The 18112-nt window shown below is 37.4% G+C and overlaps 3 protein-coding genes across 4 annotated transcripts; 1 reads left to right on the top strand and 2 right to left on the bottom strand.

Moving 5' to 3' along the window:
* The first annotated feature begins 350 nt into the window (after positions 1-350).
* Positions 351-1086, top strand: LOC6563438 (histone deacetylase complex subunit SAP18). The gene is made up of 2 exons (XM_001989461.2): positions 351-508; positions 581-1086. Exons 1-2 carry the CDS (start codon positions 443-445, stop codon positions 962-964), a joined length of 450 nt encoding a protein of 149 aa, XP_001989497.1. The 5' UTR covers positions 351-442; the 3' UTR covers positions 965-1086.
* A 54-nt stretch (positions 1087-1140) lies between these two features.
* LOC6563439 lies at positions 1141-6644 on the bottom strand. Its single transcript, XM_001989462.3, has 3 exons — positions 6462-6644; positions 1614-2464; positions 1141-1366 (listed from the first exon to the last, which is right to left on the bottom strand). The coding sequence occupies exons 1-3, from the start codon at positions 6480-6482 to the stop codon at positions 1141-1143; spliced, it is 1098 nt and encodes a 365-aa protein (XP_001989498.1). The 5' UTR covers positions 6483-6644.
* A 977-nt stretch (positions 6645-7621) lies between these two features.
* On the bottom strand, positions 7622-17463 carry LOC6563440 (organic cation transporter protein). Of its 2 annotated transcripts, XM_032737530.2 has the most exons (7): positions 16903-17463; positions 14501-14705; positions 10671-11070; positions 10027-10294; positions 8044-8609; positions 7827-7972; positions 7622-7762 (listed from the first exon to the last, which is right to left on the bottom strand). In XM_032737530.2, the coding sequence occupies exons 1-7, from the start codon at positions 17250-17252 to the stop codon at positions 7670-7672; spliced, it is 2028 nt and encodes a 675-aa protein (XP_032593421.1). In that variant the 5' UTR covers positions 17253-17463; the 3' UTR covers positions 7622-7669. The 2 variants fall into 2 exon arrangements, with proteins under 2 accessions (XP_032593421.1, XP_001989499.1); XM_001989463.3 differs by lacking the exon at positions 14501-14705 and having other exon boundaries at positions 16896-17459.
* Positions 17464-18112: the final 649 nt, after the last annotated feature.

Raw genomic sequence — 18112 nt, 5'->3', positions numbered from 1 at the left:
AAAATACTGATTTCGTGGTAAAAATGTGGTATCACCTCAAAAAAATACTTTTCATAGCCAGGCAGTATTGCATTTAGGCACAGCTGACGCAGCGCAGCCAACTTCACGTTGTAGCATCTAATAGAGATGAGGGAACAACAAATTGTGAGACTCACAAATATAACGTAGACTATGTAAAACAGTGACGAACAGCTATAATAATCCCGTTATCAAGCAATTATGTTTCTTAAATTTATGTTGTCACTTTTGAAATACACGTGAATTTATATTTATATTTCGATATGTAACTTGTGGTACTCATCATGGTCTGTCACTGGTAAAGTCACAGCTACATTTTGTCCATCTCTAGTTGTTGTTATGCGGTGGTGTGTTGATGCCGTGTTTGTTTTCAGTTTAAGAATTTAACAAAAAATCAATTAAAAGCACATATTCAGACAACAACATGGCTAACGTTGAGTCAATGATTGTTGAAGAAAAGACGCTGGTCAAGCAAATCGATCGCGAGAAGGTTTGTTTCAGCCGGCATACGGCATATGGCTGCCGGCAGCAATTTAAACTAATTTTCCTCTTCTTCTTGCAGACATGTCCGCTGCTACTTCGTGTGTTTTGTTCCACGGGTCGTCACCATTCGGTGTCGGAATACATGTACGGAAATGTGCCAACGAATGAGCTACAGATATACACCTGGCAAGATGCTACATTGCACGAGCTGACGTCGCTGGTGCGCGACGTGAATCCGGATACGCGCAAGAAGGGCACTTACTTTGACTTTGCAATTGTGTTCCCCAATTATCGCAACAATCACTTTCAAATGCGCGAAATCGGTGTTACCTGTACAGGCCAGAAGGGCATCGATGACAACAAGACGCTCGCGCAGGCCAAGTTTAGTATTGGTGACTTTCTGGATATATCAATAACGCCACCAAATCGGATGCCGCCCACGAGACGCCAACGTCCGTACTAAGCGTCATAAACGAGAATTCAATGCGAATTTACTGGCTATTCATATATATTCATTCACTTTCATCTTCACACACTCAAGATAATAATAAAGTACAGACATAATTACAGATTAGTACGAAATAATGCGACGCGACTTAAAAAATAACTAGAGTTTTGGGTGTGTGTGTGTGAGTGGTATTAATTTCTGTAGATACTGCTTGGACGTTTGGACTTCTTCTTCCCCAGTTGCGTCATGTCAATCTCCACGCCATTCGGTAATACAGCGCGATTCTCCTCGTAGTTGACGAAGCCATTCTCCTGTAGCTCATCCTCATTGTTGCGGGCGTTGGGATCGCACCTGATACCCGTCTCATAGTTGTACTCCCGTTTGTTGCCATCGGGATCAATGTAGCCATAGGTTCCCCTAAAGAGAAGTAGCGTTGAAATAATCAATTCATCTCTATACATAAATGTAAGCTTGATAATTTTAAGAATTAGGAAGTTGCTTTTTTTACAGTCCTTTTTGACTAAGAAGATATTTGGGGAAATTGTAAGTTAATTATACATTAAGAAAAGAAAAGCTTTTAAGTGATGTTTGTTTTTCGAATTCGGAAGTGCCATTTCTGGCGGATTTTCGTTAATAGTATATATATAACAATGTGCACACTCACTTAGTTACGCAGTCGATGCCAATTATCTCTTCCTTGAAAGAGCCATCATCGTTCTCATAGCCCCAGGTGATGCTGCCATCCTCGTTCTCATCACGCCACTTGCGAATGGTCTGCGCAACGGGTCGTTGCCGACGCTGCTGCTGCTGCTGTGAATGGTGTTCATCGTTGAGCTGATTCTGATCGATGATGGGTCGCGGCTGGATGGGCTTGGGCCTGGGTCGCGACACTGGCAGCGGTGCTGGGGGCTCTGGACGCACTACAGCCGAGGGACGGTTGCGTATGACGGCGGTGCGTTGTGGCTGTAGTGGTGCCACCGCTGCCACGGTAGGAGCTGGTCGCTCCACACCAAAGCGCTGAGAGGTTTCGAATCGTCCGATGCCAAAGTCATTGAAGGCCGGCCGGTTGATTGGCGTGGCAGGTGCAGGACGCTCGGCGAAACGTGGCGGCGCTGGCAATATTGCTGTCGGCTGACTGTCCTCATGCTGAAGTAGATGTTGGATCGGCGTAGCCTGTTCAATTTGCTGCTGACCATTTAGGAAGGCAGCAGCTGCCTGCTGAAACTGTGACTGCTGTGCCTGCGCCAGTTGTTGTTCACGCAGCAGATTGGGCAGAAACACATCTGGCTGCTCATCCTCAGCGGGTTCGGTGACGGGTCGCTCCTCGAGCGCAATGCGTTGCGTGACCGCTGGCAAGATTGTGTGCTGCTGACGCTGCGGCGCTAAAGGACGACGCACGCGAAGCACCTGCTGTTGCCGGTGTGGGATCTGTGTCGGTGATGGCAATGCGCCCGGAATGTTCAGCCGTGGCGGATAGTTTTGGGCCTGTGCCAAGACGACGACGCTGCACAACAGCTGCGAATTGAGCAAGTTAGAAATTAGGTATTAGAGCAGTCGCCATTTTGCAACAGTTGCGCTTGCTTGGCCAAGTGTGTACTGCTATTTTTATAGCACGTGTACCACTGTATATTTTTTGTTTGACTGATTTGGACAAATGTCTAATTAGCAACATGTGTTTGATTACTAACGGCTGTATTTTATTTGAATTTGCCTTCCATATGCGTTCCACAAAGTGTTGCCAAACCAAATATAAATAAAGTCGATGAATTGCCTGAGTGCTTTTTGGTGGAGTACTTCTTAAGCTGTTGTCCCCTCATAAGTAAACTGGTTTAAATTTATACCTCGCTTAAGTATTACAACAACAAATTTGTAATTGTAACGCTGTAGCGGCAACAACAACGACAACAACAAAAACAAAAGTAAGTAAGTGCAACAGCAATAAATGTGGAACATAAAGCAAATCGCAGAAATTACTCGCCCGCCTTGCTGGCGATCGATCATAACAGGCAGCCACCAAAAGACCCCAGCACCACCAACAACAACAAAAACAAACTAAAAATCGGCTTTTGAAAATTGTTCATGTTGTTTTTGTTTTTATCGCCGTCTCTGGCTGAATTGCGTAATTTGCATGCCTCAGCAGTTTGCGGCAGCCGCCTAAACTGGCACAATCGAAAAAGAAAAACCCCATTGAGTTAGTTATGCGAATTTTTCCGTGGCATGTGGAAACAGTTTGAGCTCAAGCATGCCAAGTTTCCGGTTCACAAAAATGAAGTCAGTGTCTAGGACAAATGGCGGCCGAGCCAATGAGCGAGTTGTACATTCCCGAGTACTTTCCACTCTAATTATGAATTAAGCTGGAGTGTTTTTTAATTAGGTGCCAATTTAATTGCGATTGAGATCAGTGACCTAGGCTATGGCACCTCCGGTTTATAGAGTGGCAACTGCAACGCGATTGCTTTTAAAACCATTTGCTACAGACATTTCTTAACGCCACATTTTTTAACTATGTGTCAACGCAAAGACAAAAATATACAATAAATCGAGAGATTGGAAATTTGTATTCAGCATCGCATAGTCGATTAATTTTGTACCCACACATATATTATACAACAATTATTCTACACTTGAAGACAATTTTTAATCTATTTAATTGGGGTTCCTTCCAATATACAAAACCAATAGTAAATCTGTAAGTTCTTAATTCTTCACCACTATATGTAGTTTAACATAGAAGCATTGACTTTGATTATGTTTCTAACTGGTTCTCCAAACAGGTTTATCTTGTTGTCTGAAATGTGGACCATTAAAAAAATACAGAAGGGGTTCAAAAAATGTGTTTTTAAATCTAGCAATTTATAAATATTTGATATTTGAGTTTTGGTGGACATACAATTTTACTATGTCTGTAATGTTCTCTAATATTGATCATTATTATTATTTTGTAAATATTATTTTTCTTTTTCTTTTGTGCAAGGGGTAGATATTGTTTTTCCCAATCATTACCGAATCAATTAGGACCTTACAGCCTCCTCCCGTCTTGGGACTTGAACTATGATCTTCATTTTCCTTTGGTCTAAGAACTCGGCTAGTTGGACAACTTAAGAGATTTAAACACTTATTTTAATGAACCTATCAATATTTAGTTCAAAAAATCATTATTCTAATTTATGCTTGGGGGCATATAATTTTAGAAATATTCAGGCCATTAGTTTAAATGCATTATTCTCATATACATATACATATTGCTAATCCATAAATTTCTATGCTCACTGTGACTTACGCTTATGCAAATGTGTATTATGCATTCACTGCATAAATAAAAAAAGTTTATATATATAGTTTTTTAGTATGGTTTTCATTGCTGACTTGGCCGGTGTTCCTCGTAGTTTTTTGTGTTGTGGGCATTCAAGCCAAGCATTCCATTCAGCTGCAAATTGGCTGCCTGCCCAACTACCTGGTCAAGTGAACTACTATTTGGCTAGCCGTTAAAAAATGATCGAAAATAAAAGAGATTGAAAACCGGGCTTGCACGCTTTGGCAAACATTTGCAGCAATGCGAGCAAGTATTTGGGTGCTTGGGGAACTTGATTTGATTTAATTAGTTTTTATGACTGCACCTCGAAGACATGGTTCAAGGAAACCGAAAACAAAACAGACAATTATTCAAGTTATGCCAGGCCAAGCCCTAATCCAGCGAGCAGTCTTTAATGTAGGCGTAGTCTGCGATCCGAATAAAGTGCGATGACTGCGACCGAATTGAGGATGATTATGCTGATGTGCTGATATCTCATTAGTAACAATAACTTGGCTAAGGACCCTTGCCCTTGAGTTAAAATTGACAGGTTACTGACCGAAAGGGAACGAAATCTGAAAACCTTACCTTGCAAACAGCAAAAAATCTACAACTCGCTCCCGATCGTATTTCTCTTTTGGATCGACTGACTGGAAATAGTTGTCAGTGCACTTTCAGAGCCTAAGTATGTATCGCTTTACTTATGCATGTGTATACTTATGTGTATGTATGTATAGTGTACTCGAGCATTACGTAATACTCCAACATACTACGCCCAATTGCGTTATGGAGCAGCGTATCTGTAATCCCCTAAACAGATGTGTTGGTGTAACTGCATCTGCAACTGCAACGGCAACTACTTTATAAGTGTGTGTTGAGTGTGTTGAGAATTTGCATTTACTAGATGTATGGATGTATGCGTATATGACGGTGCAGCTTGTTGCGTTTCTCGAGTCCCAAGTAACTTGGTCAGTAGTTAGTGCAAGTAAGTAAGTAAGCCGGGCCAAAAAGCGACAGCGACCTTGAGACACATAAGCCAAGCACAACAACCTGCCGTGACCAATTCTCAGTTTGTTCATACACAACAGAGCTTAAAATGCTCAATAATTTGCCAACTCTCGTCTTGCTCTGATTTAACAATTATTATTAATTTTTTCTCTATATGGAAACTCATTAGGCTAAAGGCTATACTTTGGACAAACCTCACAAGTCAGCCAATCAATCAATAACATTAAAATCCCATTAGAAACGGTTTTGATGGGGCTTTTAGGTTTCTAAAAGTTTTTTTTTTTTATTTATAATTTATGAATTAATGTAGGATGTGGACTTCACTTTTTTTGTGTTAGCTATACATTTAAGTTTTTCTAAACACCTAATTTAAAAATTGAATAAGATCATAATTGGCTATTGTACAAATATTTTAAAATAGTTGTGACTGCTTTGCAACTATCGGTGTCGAAAATTTAATTACTATTAAAATTGTATTCTTTTTTTCTTTTCTTGAACTACTTCATTCACAAAGCCATTAATCTATTCAAATAAGATATAGATTGTCGAGGAATGTCTTTTTTTTTTGCTCGATCACAATTTTAACAAAATATACAAATTTTATGATTATTCCATCAAAGTGACTTCATAATAAGTAGTGTACTCTTTTTTGCAAGCTGAGTAGCTTAAATTTCACAGATTAACACAGATTACTTATGTTCAACAATAGTGACTGGCTACAACAATTGTTGGCACAGTGCCCAGATTTAAAGGGGCGGAGGCTAAGCCGAAAAAAATGCTTGTTAAATTTTGTGACCCGGGGGCTTGGTTAACCAATTTTTCAATTGAAATTCTTTGGTATACACACAATTGTTAATCATTAAATCGCATATTTATGATATCAGCGATTTGTGTTGTTTGGCCTTATGCGATCGGTAACGAAATGTCAATTGGAAATATTTAATTGCTTATTGCATCGCATTGAGCTAAAAGTACACACACAGACTTTCTATTTAATGCAAATACACAACACAAATGTCTCAATTGCTGTTCAGAGAGATCGAGATCTTAAGCTTCAAACCAAACGACCTTGGCAACTCTCATACGCATATGAACCGATCAATTGCATTTAATATGCGCACTTATGAGAGGCCTTTGTAAATTGATATTGTAATTTATATAAACGCTTATGTTTTTCACTTTATTTTTATGGTTGATCCTTTTAAAACTTACCGCAATTAGTTGCAGTTTCATATTGCAGATTGTAGCCTTAATCGATTGTGTACTACTTCCGCAAATCTTCAATTTCTGGATTAATGTCTACACCCAAAACTTCGAGTACAGAAAAGTGTTGTAATTTGTTGAGACCGCCGTGGGTTGGTTACTTTTTGCCAGCTGTTAAACGTTGAAATGCTTGGCGCCCAAGCTTCGCAGTCGGTTTTATAGCCACGCAGCAGCTTTCTTGCTCTAAAGCACAACACACACCTGGAAATTTATGTGAGGCGTGTTGTGGCTGCCATATGAACGTGTAAGCCATTTACGCTGTTAACGCATCTCGAAATGAAAGTGAACGCAATGATTTTTGCAAATTTTCAACTGATTTCGGATATTGTCTGTGCTGAGAATTGTGTGAGCTCCGGGAACGTGATTCAATTTTTAAATTACTTTTACCGCGATTTCGCAGTCAAAATACAGTCAGGTGGCAACGCTGTAAGTGGAGCTTTAGGAGTTGGTTGTTGAACTAGCTGAAAACAATGTTCATAAATATGTATGTGTATACGAAATTCGTACAAAGCACAAGTCGAGCTTTGAAGCCTAACAGGGCGTATGCGCGATGCGTGAAGCAAAGTATTGGCTAACTAGAGAAAAGAACTTTTTTTATTATCATTCACATCAGGACTACTAAAGTACAACTAATTAAGCAGCTTGCTAAAGTTTTTTTTATAACATGCATAACAGCTGATCTATTTAATACTGTAGCTGAGCTCAGTTGTGTCTTATAACATGCAAGGATTAAAGAAATTTCAACTTCAAGATATTCTATTTGTTATCAGAGTATCAGTACCACAATGTCCCTGCATGGCTCAATGAGTACAATAAAATATTTCAGATTTCGTTTTTTTAGCTAAACGTTATGTTAAATAACTTTAATGTTTCTTTTCTGATATTTTGTTGGTATTCTGTTAGCCATTCTACTAAAATTCGTGAATACCTAATATAAACTTTAAATTATAGAAGACACGCATTAGAGATGATAAAATACTCAATATATATATAGCTAAAAGTCTGTAACAATGTATATTTAATCCAAATTATGTAAGCAAAAGAAAGAATACCAAGCAGAGGCTGAGAAAAATGAGTTTGTGAAGGCCCTTTGACCAATATTTCCAATATATCACAGATAGGAATATATATTAATTAAATGTATACAAAGAGATAATCTATTCAATGTCTCTCATCATAGCTATAGCAGCGGCGCCAATCAAGCCACAAGCTCCCATAATATTAAGAGGCAGCAAGGCATCATAGTGTTCCTAAAATTAAAAAAGAAAAAACTTGATTTAGATATAAAAGAGTAGGTGAGACTCGATAAATTACTAGTTGCCACAAGGAGGGGACCAGAATGAGCGCAATTCCCGATGCCAGATTTCCCATGCCGACGCCAAAATTACGCACAATTGTTGGATACTGCATGGCCGTGTAGGTGGGTATAATGGCATTGTTGGCGCCAATCAGGCATTTGGCTGGAAAGGGAATTGATAACATGACAAACTGCATACACACATATATATTTTAGATTTGTGTTGACACCTACCAATAATGGCCAGAGCAATGACGCCTGTCTGGTTGTTGTCGCCTTGGGGCACCAAGTTGGTGGCCAAACAGCAGAGACCCGGCAGCAGCATGTAGCCCAGAAGACTGCGTCTTATGCCCGCTTTGAGCACAACGAAAATGCTTACAAGTATAGATATCGCTTCAATGCTGCCGGCTACAGCGCTGTTCACATAAATATTGCCACCCAAATTGCTCAAATGCAACGTCAGTCCGAAATAAATGATGATGAGTGTTAGCCAAATGACCAGAGTGAGGACTGTGGTGCGCCAGTATTTGCTGCTAAAGACAACAAATAATGGATTCACGTGAAGATCCAAATCATGTGAATCCATTTGAGATTTTGCATCGTCAGTTGCGGCAGTAACGCCATCGGTCTGAGATTGCTCTTTATGCTGGGCAGCCATGGGCACAGCAGCTTCCAGTGTTTTTTGATAGTTGCTGGGCAGAGTGGTGCCATTCACCTTGGCAGCTCTCTCGATCAGATGACTCAACTCCTCGAGGCGACCTTGTGCCAGCAGCCAGCGTGGTGACTCCGGCAGCCAGTACCTGTTGGAATAGTGAAAAATAGAAAACAAAATCAATGTCATGCCTTTGTATTTATTGCCTGACCACTGACACTTTGGTATTTTTCATTTTCAATTCAATGATTTCAAGAGCGATTCCGAACCACACACAATGCGGCTAATCTGAAGGGTTCTGTGCATCTGGGACAAATACTAAGGAATGCGTGGAACGTTGCTTTGTCCGTTTGAAATCTAATTGATTCCACGCAACAAAATGCTGTCAATCGTTGGTCAGTGGTTGTTAGGAATTCGTTACACATTTCGTTTCCACTTTGATGTAAAAGGCGAGCGTTAACTTAACAATGAAACGGTTATTAAAACTTTTTATTTTTCTTTTAGCTCAACGGACTGAATGCGACTTCAAGTTGCACACTCTTACGTAATTCAAAAGCAATCAAATACAACAAATATAAATTACGACTAAACAAATCTACGTGCACTTGGTGAGTGTGAAGACAAAAGTTTCATGCATTAAGTTTAATTACCTTTAATATGCGAGTAATTTCAATACTTTTGTGTATGATTAAGCAGATGTCAAAACTTTAATATGCTAAATTTGTAAATTCTTTATTAAACTTAACGCTATTAGTGGAATTAGAATTTAAGAATTTGTAATTTTAAGTCAAAATTTGAGATTTAAATAAAATAGGGCTAAACGCATTTTATCTCATTCTATTTTTCCCACATTAAATTAAGAAAAAGTTATAATAAAAGTTGAACAATTGTAAGAATGAAACAACTACAAGTCTGAAGATTAACTCGAAAGGGTATATTTTAGTTGGGAACTCTCGTTAGTGCCATCTTGGTATATTTTTGGTTATCTATTCGATTTGTTGCTACATTTTTAATTTGTTCAGTATCTGCTTATTAAAGATAGTAATTTGAAAGAGAGTTCACACGCAGAATGCGCTGATAATTTGGTGAGGTTGGGAAAACAATATTGGGTATTTACCAATAAAATTAAAAAACAAAAACCTATTCCATTTAATCAAAACCAATCAGATTCGGTTAATAAGCAATTAATAATTTCTTAAAATATGCATACAATAAAACTGAAAATTGTATCTCAGTAAGCACAAGTATGTATTTTCCTTAGAAAGTTATATTCAATTTCTTGCAATATTTTCAAATCAAGATATGTATATACGATAAAGTATTTGAGATGAGATAAAACATTAGGTATTACTAAATAATATTTAATTATTTTAAACTAAGCAGATTTGCGTTAAATCATCTTTTTAATGATCGAAACGATAGATCGGGTTTTTCTCTTAGCAAGTAAACCTATTTATAGCTAAAAGTAATTAGTATTTATTTGTTATTGTGCAGCAGTTTGACAAGTTTTAATTTATAATTTATTCATACGAATTTTGAAAAAAGTAAACAGTATTGTTACTTACCAGATAGACAACATGGCCAACCAGGGCCAGGATATGACCAGCTGCAGGACTCGCCAGTCTCGGATGAGATAGGCAATGCCAGATGACAGGACATAGGAGATGGCAACGGGCAAAATGTTTAATATGCCGATTATGGTGCGCCATTTGCCGGATACCAGCTCGACGACCAACACGAAGCTAACAACAGTCACGGTCATTGATGCGAATCCAATTATAACACGTAGCGACATGAACATGGCCACCGATGTTGAGAAGGCCAAAATTCCACCTGTGCCACAGCGCGAGAGAATAAGAGTAAGAGAGAGAGAGAGAGAAAGAGATAAAGAGTGCGAGCAGGTGAGACAGAATTCGATATAAGAAGAGAGAGGGCCAGATGGGAATGCCAGGTGCAAGGCCACTCACGTAAATAACAGTGTAAGGTCAATTAAAATCTGTGCAGCCGACAAACACAAATGTGTAAAGCCCTTTCCACACAGACACAGACAGACACAGACAGACACCCACCCACAAGTCAGAGGTCGCCTGATGGGCAAAAGTTTCATATAAATGACAATTAGAAAATAAACGTGGTTGAAATTGTCATGGCTACTGTTGGACATGCAATTTGCGCAATGATTGCCACATCAACTATTTATTGGACTTACCGAAAACGGTCTGTATGCTCACAAAGGCCATCAATGTGTGTCGGCGCCCAAAGCGATCCGAGATCCAGCCAGAAAGAACCGCACCCGCCGCGGCACCCATCAGAAAACACATTTCCACAACGTTGGTAATGTTATTCGCACAAATAAGTCCGAATTCCTGCACCAGCGACTTGGCTTCACCGTCAATATCGGAGAACTCGAATTGTGTGCACTGTGTATAGCCCATATCGCTGGCATTGCTGGGCCAATTCATCACATTTCCGTTCTCCAAGATCAGCTGACTATAGTCTATATCCAGCAGTTGACAGCCATTTGAGCTCTGACTGAGATTACGCCATTCCGCGATGTCAAGTTCCTGCAGATTTGTTGGTCTGGCACACCAATATTCCTTTGGAGCTGTCTGCAATATAAAATCACAACAATCAATTATCGAAATTTGTCTATTAAATATATTAACAGAATTTTGATAGTTTATTTTGCTAATAATAAATAAAAAGGTGAATAAAATTAATTACCCAAAATCTATAAGCTTTTTGCAACTTAATAAATATTTAATTTAATTTTAAGGTGTGCACATATTATTCTTTTTATGGGATCATCATCAAATAATTCAATCAAAACATAAATTAATTCAGTTTGACTGAAAAAACCTGAATAGCACTTAACTAAATTGTCATTTTGAAAGTTTGGCAAAACAAAATAATAGAATAATTTGAACAAATTTATCGGAAGTGTCATTTTAACCAATTAAATTTTTTATGATTTAAATTAATTTGATATGAATGAATGCGTATGGGCAATTCTATTTCCCATATTAGTCCTTGATATAGAATAGTTTAAATGTCACTTTTTATATACAATCAAGAATAAAAATTGCTTGTGTGAGTCAGTTTGAAATGCTCATTATTTACTTAATTTTTTATGTGATTTTTGTTTGATTGAAAACGCAGTTATTCTATACTATATGTGTATAATATAAATACTGTACTACAATTAGAAAAAAGGAAAAGCGATGCCGTAAAGTGGCAATAATTTCAAAGCTATAACCACTAATTTTAAGCTCCAGTAATTTTTCCAAGAGTAACAAGTAATTATATTGTTGTAGAGCTTTGTAGCAGTGTGGTCGAAGCACATTTAAAAACATTTAGACAGACATTATATTTATTATTATTACAATAGGTAGACTCAACTTTCGATGGCTATAATTGTAACATTATAGTTTCTGCTCACATATATTTGAGTGCCTTACATTTGAAATTAGTTCAAAAGTTTTCTAAAATAATTTAAATGTAAACATGACTATTAAAAACGAAAAAACTTCAACATTAACAGCCTTTAATTGTCTAATATAAAGTGTTCAAAGTTTGCCTATTTTTGTGTGTTTTTTATGCACTCATGTCGATAAATTCATGATAGGCAATGTAATTAGCTAATAGCAACTACCGTTTACGATGGTAATTGAAAACTGATTAATTATCATTGCATGTACTTGTGAGTGTGTTTTTTTTTTATTGCTTTACGTCTGCCGTCTTGCGTTTGGTCAATGGCAAACAATATATACCTTTCGACTACAAGCATATAAAATAGTAAAATGCAGGCCAATGACTTGAGAATGAATATTGAACAGTAAAAAAAAAACAGGAAATTGTATAACTTTTGACTGTCTGAAAGTGATGTCTGCTGGCTGCATGGCGACCTGTTTAGTTGGTATTGCATCAGGTTGGCTGATTGATGCTAGGAGCTATTTACGAGCAGCCATCGACAACATGGTCTAGCGGAGAGAGAGAGAGGTTATTCACCGGCCTCAAGTGCTAGAAGTGCTTAAACGCGGGCAACGGTACATGGGGCGTATACGTTATACAGCTGCTCAGGCCTCAACAGGTTAATTTGGCTCCGTTTCGCACGTGCCTTCATTAAACGTTGCTATTATTTCTGTTTTTTTTTTTTTTTTTGAGTGAGGAAATGGTTTCAAGTTCAAGTTGAAGTTCGCATAAAAACAATTACTACATCAGCAGCCAGACAAATGGAAAGTGAATTAGTTGCTAAATTGAGAGAACAAGTAAAAGTTAACGTTCTTCAAAAATGTCGACCAGGCATTTTCCTTGATTAACGACATGTGGACATATAACACGGCTGCCTTTGTTATTTTTGCTGTTATCTTTCTGTGGCATGCACTCATGACATAAAATGTCTGTCCATGTCCATTTGACTAGTGGTTTTTAGTGCTGTGGCACTTGTTTGTCACGTTTCAGGCATTTGCATAGAGAACCAACAGTGGAATTTTATAGCGTGGGCTAAGCCACATGATCACCACCAGCCTGCTACATACAACACCATAGACCCACCCAATCCCTCACCACACCACGACAGTTGCTCACTTTTGATAAATTGCATTGGAGATACGTTTGCACGAGTTCGAGTCGATTGTTGTCTGCAAGTGCATACTTTTTTTATATTTGTATTTTTTTTTTTACACCTGATTGCAATTTATTCTTATGACGACATCGGGCACACTGGTCACTTGTTAAGTTTAATCAACTGTTTCAACATTTCGTTAAGAATAATTGATAAATATTCTTCCAATTAGCATTATATTTAACTTGAAATCTTATAGGACAATGCAATTTGCTTACATAAAGTCGTGGCGTCGGAGAATTTATAAAGTATACGAATGCAGTTGCCAAACGGCTCTCTACTTATATAAAATATTAATAATATTTGCTATCAAATCCCAGTTCAGAAAGTGGAAATAAACTTTTATTCATATTGTTATATAACATATTGTTTCCATTTGTTTGACAAATTTTAAGTGATACGAGATGGAAATAGGTCTTAATGCTGAATCCTAACGCGCTGAGCATTATTTTTGGAGTTGAACCCACATGATGAAACCGTAAATGTAAGTTTCGACTTGTACATGCTATAACATTCTAAACCTGTTGCTTTCGTATTGTCCAGAACCTATTATTATTGCTAACATTAATATTGTGCAGGGTCAATGATATAGCTTATAGTGGATATTAATAAAAGTACAAGTACAAATTGTACAGCTGAACTGCAACCAGTGTGCCCAGTTGGCGGACCGCCTGGCCCAGAAATGCTTACTGATTTTATTATTATTGTTAATTAATATATGTCGACGTTTTGGCGGTCGCAATTGGCCCGAGGCCCCAGAGTAACCAATCGAAGTAAACCTTGGTTGACTCAGTCTCCAATTGCCACCTGATATAGATCAGTGGGAGTGGAAGTTAATTGAAAACTCTTGCAGTCCATAGAAATTTATGATGTCTTGAATATAGCAAATTCTGCTGAGCTGGATAAGTGGAAAAAATATATTTAAATCGTATCTGACAACCCTGCAAATATTTCACGTTCATATGCGCATTGTTAGCTGGTCTGACTGGAATCAAAATGTAAATAAATTCGGGTTCAGCAAACGTGTTTATCATTTAAAGATGAATAACAAATTTAAATAATATAACTATTAAAAATGCGCTTTGGGCTATTTTAAACGTGATTTAAGTCACTGAACTAACGTTGAGTTGAAAGTGGCTATTAATAAAATGATTTTGAAAGTGGCGTAAAAGTGTTTTATTTACATATATTTTTTTCTTTTTAGATATGATTTCATTTGCTTCTCAATTACACTTATCAAATTACACTTTGCAAGAACACAATAAATACAACCAATTCATATTTTTTAATGTAGATCGAAGCGGTGCAATTGAGGTGTAAGTTGTTGGGGTTTGTTCAGGGGAATCATATTCAACGCTTGCGACTTGTTGGTATCTAACCTGACTCGTCTAAGGTCTTGTGCAATGACCACTCACCTGAAACACATAGACGAATATGTGGAAGGTACAAATGGCCTGAAAGATTGATAGCAACGCACACCACATGCACTGCCAGCGACTGAAGGAACCGAATAGCTTTTGCAACGTCTTCATTTGAAGTAACTCCAACTGCTCGTGGCTGATGGGCATTTCTAGCAGCATCGGCGATACTTCGCCCACACTCGTTTCAGGCGTTGACATTCTGACGGAATACGCACGTTTTGGATTGGTTCGCAACAAATAGTCAACCGATTGCGACTTGAGATGCAAATCAACTGATTTAGAATGTTTGCGAAAATATGTATTTCAGTTAATGAACGAACACAAATTCGTAATCATATGCAAAGTCTAAATTGTTGCGTATTTTATGCTTTACATGTGGAATTGCTGAGAGTTTCGGCCACATAACGGACCTTAAGCGCGCACTTTACTCTTACAACTGAGACTGCGTTAGACTGGCAGGTGTTGACAACTGTTGGGAAGTCACAGATGCACAGGTGCGCCGGCATATAAAATTTCAGAAGGGGCATTTGAAATAAAGTTCAACAAGCTGGTATGACGACCAAGTAAGCTGTGTTTAACCGATCTGTCGAAGTTACGCATAAATTAAGCCACCTGGGAGTGGAATTTAGTTAAGCTCACAAGTCATTGATCTGATAATCTTAACTCTTTTTTACAGAGAGAAAGAGAGTGTTTGACTTTTCAGTCAAGTGCATTTAACTTTAAAAAACTTTTTTAATAGATATTTCTAAATCCAAAATTGCTTAGGCAAAATACGTTCGGTTAGCATTAGGTTAAACTGTTAAAGCGCTTATTACATCCGACCCGACTCTCAAATCTTATGAAATTCGCTGAAAACTTCAAATAATCTTTTAAACGAAAAGCATGGTTACGGGCACTATTAAGAATAAACAAATTCTGTATCGGTATTAAAATTAATATTCTGCATCTTTCAAAATTTGATGCGGACTTCTGAAACACACTTTCGTTCCGAAAAAATGTTTCATTTTTCTTTTTTTGTTTGTTTTTCGATGTATTAATGATAGTAAGTTTAGCTTCCCGGCAAATTATAGGAATTGTAATTAGTCTGTTCTTACGCCAAACTTAACAGTCATGAGTCAGTAAAATTGCAACTCTTAAAACAACGATCAATTGAATTACAATTTCAAAATCGTAAATAGCTGTACTTAAATATATCTTAAGATCTTGGTTTATTGATGTTGCAATTCTCTTCAGTAATTTCTAAGTCACATAAGAAAAACCGATTGTGTCAAGGTATTTTGCGGCTTGTTTTATGTTTTCTTGCCTTTTTTTATTGGTTACCTTACCAATTGCACATTAGCACGCTAGATGATTATCGTGATTACCATACACTGAACATAACAATTGAAGTAGTCAGCAATTGCAATTGACTAGCACGCAAAAGTATCCAAGTATCTGACAGATAAACGCAGTGACAAATGATTGCAGTTCGCAATTTTTAAAGGCCCATTAGGTGCGTATGGAATATGATGCCGATGCAAATCGATCGAAGGTTGCCCACGAGTGAGTCTCAAACTACACGCGACACCGTTAATGCCTTATGGCCTTAAATATTGGCAAATTAGAGATATAACATGATGATTAATACTCGCACACTCTCATTAACACTTTTTGGATTCGCCGAATTATTGGCTGAACAACAAAAACATCATTGTCAAGTGCTGGCACATACATACACAAGTTAAAATCCCCATGGCTTTCATCTTATCGCATTGTATTTTTTTTACCGATTACCTATTGCCCAGTGACGTACAAGTTGCGCTTTTTAATTGATTATAACGCAATTAAGTTACATTTACATTCTGAATAATCTAGAGTATTCAACAATCTCTAAGTAGTTTAGTGTTTTATTTTAGAATTAGTGCCATCTGATTACTTCAAATTAGCTAAAATTGAATGAGTATATAAAAATATATCAACATATTCTAAACAACGATATGTGGATATTTTATATAGCAATTTGCCTAAAATTATATCACGACGCCCCACTTTAACATGCAAATATTATTTAATTGAGTGCTTGTGCTTTACTTTTAATTATACTATTAGCAATGTTGCACAAATCTATTGAGCATTGAAATAATTTGTGTATGCATTACTTAATGGAAACAAGAAAACAAATAGACTTCTCTTGCAATTGGTCTACATAATCATAACTTTCACTTTTCATCATCCACAGCAAATCAATCAAGCAGTTATTAAATGGTTGCAAGCCAAAATTGCCCTCGATCTGTTTCACTTCACAAAACGCAACAAATATAACACAACACAAAATAACAGAAAATTTGGCTTTGAAATTGCGACGCAATCAACTGTGTAAATATTTGCCAATTCATAAAGCTAATCTCACCTGAAACACAAACATAAACAAATGAAATGTGGTGGGTATCTGGAACAAGCACAACAGAAATGTCCACATGAAGCTCCATTTACGATAGTGCCCCAGAAAACTAGATAGCACATCGCTATCAGCGTCTTGGCTAAGATCCTTGACGGGCTGCGGCATTGGTGGCGGCACAGCCGTGAGACCGACCTTCTTCAAGTCATCCGAGTGGCGACGAAAGTCCATTGTAATTACACTTAATTCCGGTGTGCCTGGTGCTGGCTTTGTTTCTCGGTAACCGCCATAAAGGTTTGAATCAAGGCTGCCCCGTGCACTACCAACGCAATCGAAATTCAGGGAGCCGCGTCGCAGCACGCCACTCATGTCGATATCAAGGAACTGGCAATAACACAAACAAACGAATCACTCAATACAAATTTCAGTTCAGTTCAGTTCAGTTTTTCTGTTTTTTTTTGTTTATGCTTTGTTGATCGATTGTATTGCTTGAAGTCGCGACGTTGATTGTTTGCTTCGCTTTTGGCGACGATCTAAATCCGTTAAAAGTTCAACGAAGCTATTATAAATGGCAAAAAAGCTCAAAGCTCTATGCAGCAGCATTGCCAGCTGTAAAAACACAACCTAATCGCAAAACTTCGCCTGAGTCAACGAATTGAAAGTTGTCGTAGGTTGCGAAGCTTTCGCTGCAAGATTGCGGTGTCTACATTCCACACAGTAGAGTCAAAAATGCTTGCGATATTAGTTTCCACATATTTATTTATTATAAGTATATTTGTTTTGACACTAATTGATTTACGTTGCTTTGGTAATTTTGATTTACAACAATTTCATATATATGTATGTAAGCCATTATTAACATTATTTTCCTAAGATCCAGTTGCACATTGAGCAGTTAACAAAAGTTTTAAAACACGATTTAGATTTGGTGTGCATCACCATGTGGAATATCTAAGTGTTTACATACATTCTTGCGATTCTATCAATATATTAACATAAATTGACAATTTCATTTTATCATATAACAATAAAAATTCATTTTTCTCTTCGTAATATGTAGATAAAATTGTATGTCTGCATATTCTAGTACATATATCGTTCTATAATTTTGTTCTTTACATACATGTGCATTTCTTTTTATATTTTTCTTACATTTACAAATTGCATTTGAATCATTTAAATAAGCAGTGTTCGCATTTAATGAGAATAAAATCTGGACAACATAAATA

The sequence above is a fragment of the Drosophila grimshawi genome, unplaced genomic scaffold, assembly GCF_018153295.1.
Source record: "Drosophila grimshawi isolate 15287-2541.00 unplaced genomic scaffold, ASM1815329v1 contig_311, whole genome shotgun sequence".
In the NCBI taxonomy this organism is placed as follows: Eukaryota; Metazoa; Arthropoda; class Insecta; order Diptera; family Drosophilidae; genus Drosophila; species Drosophila grimshawi.
This window is presented reverse-complemented; position numbering and strand designations above follow the sequence as displayed.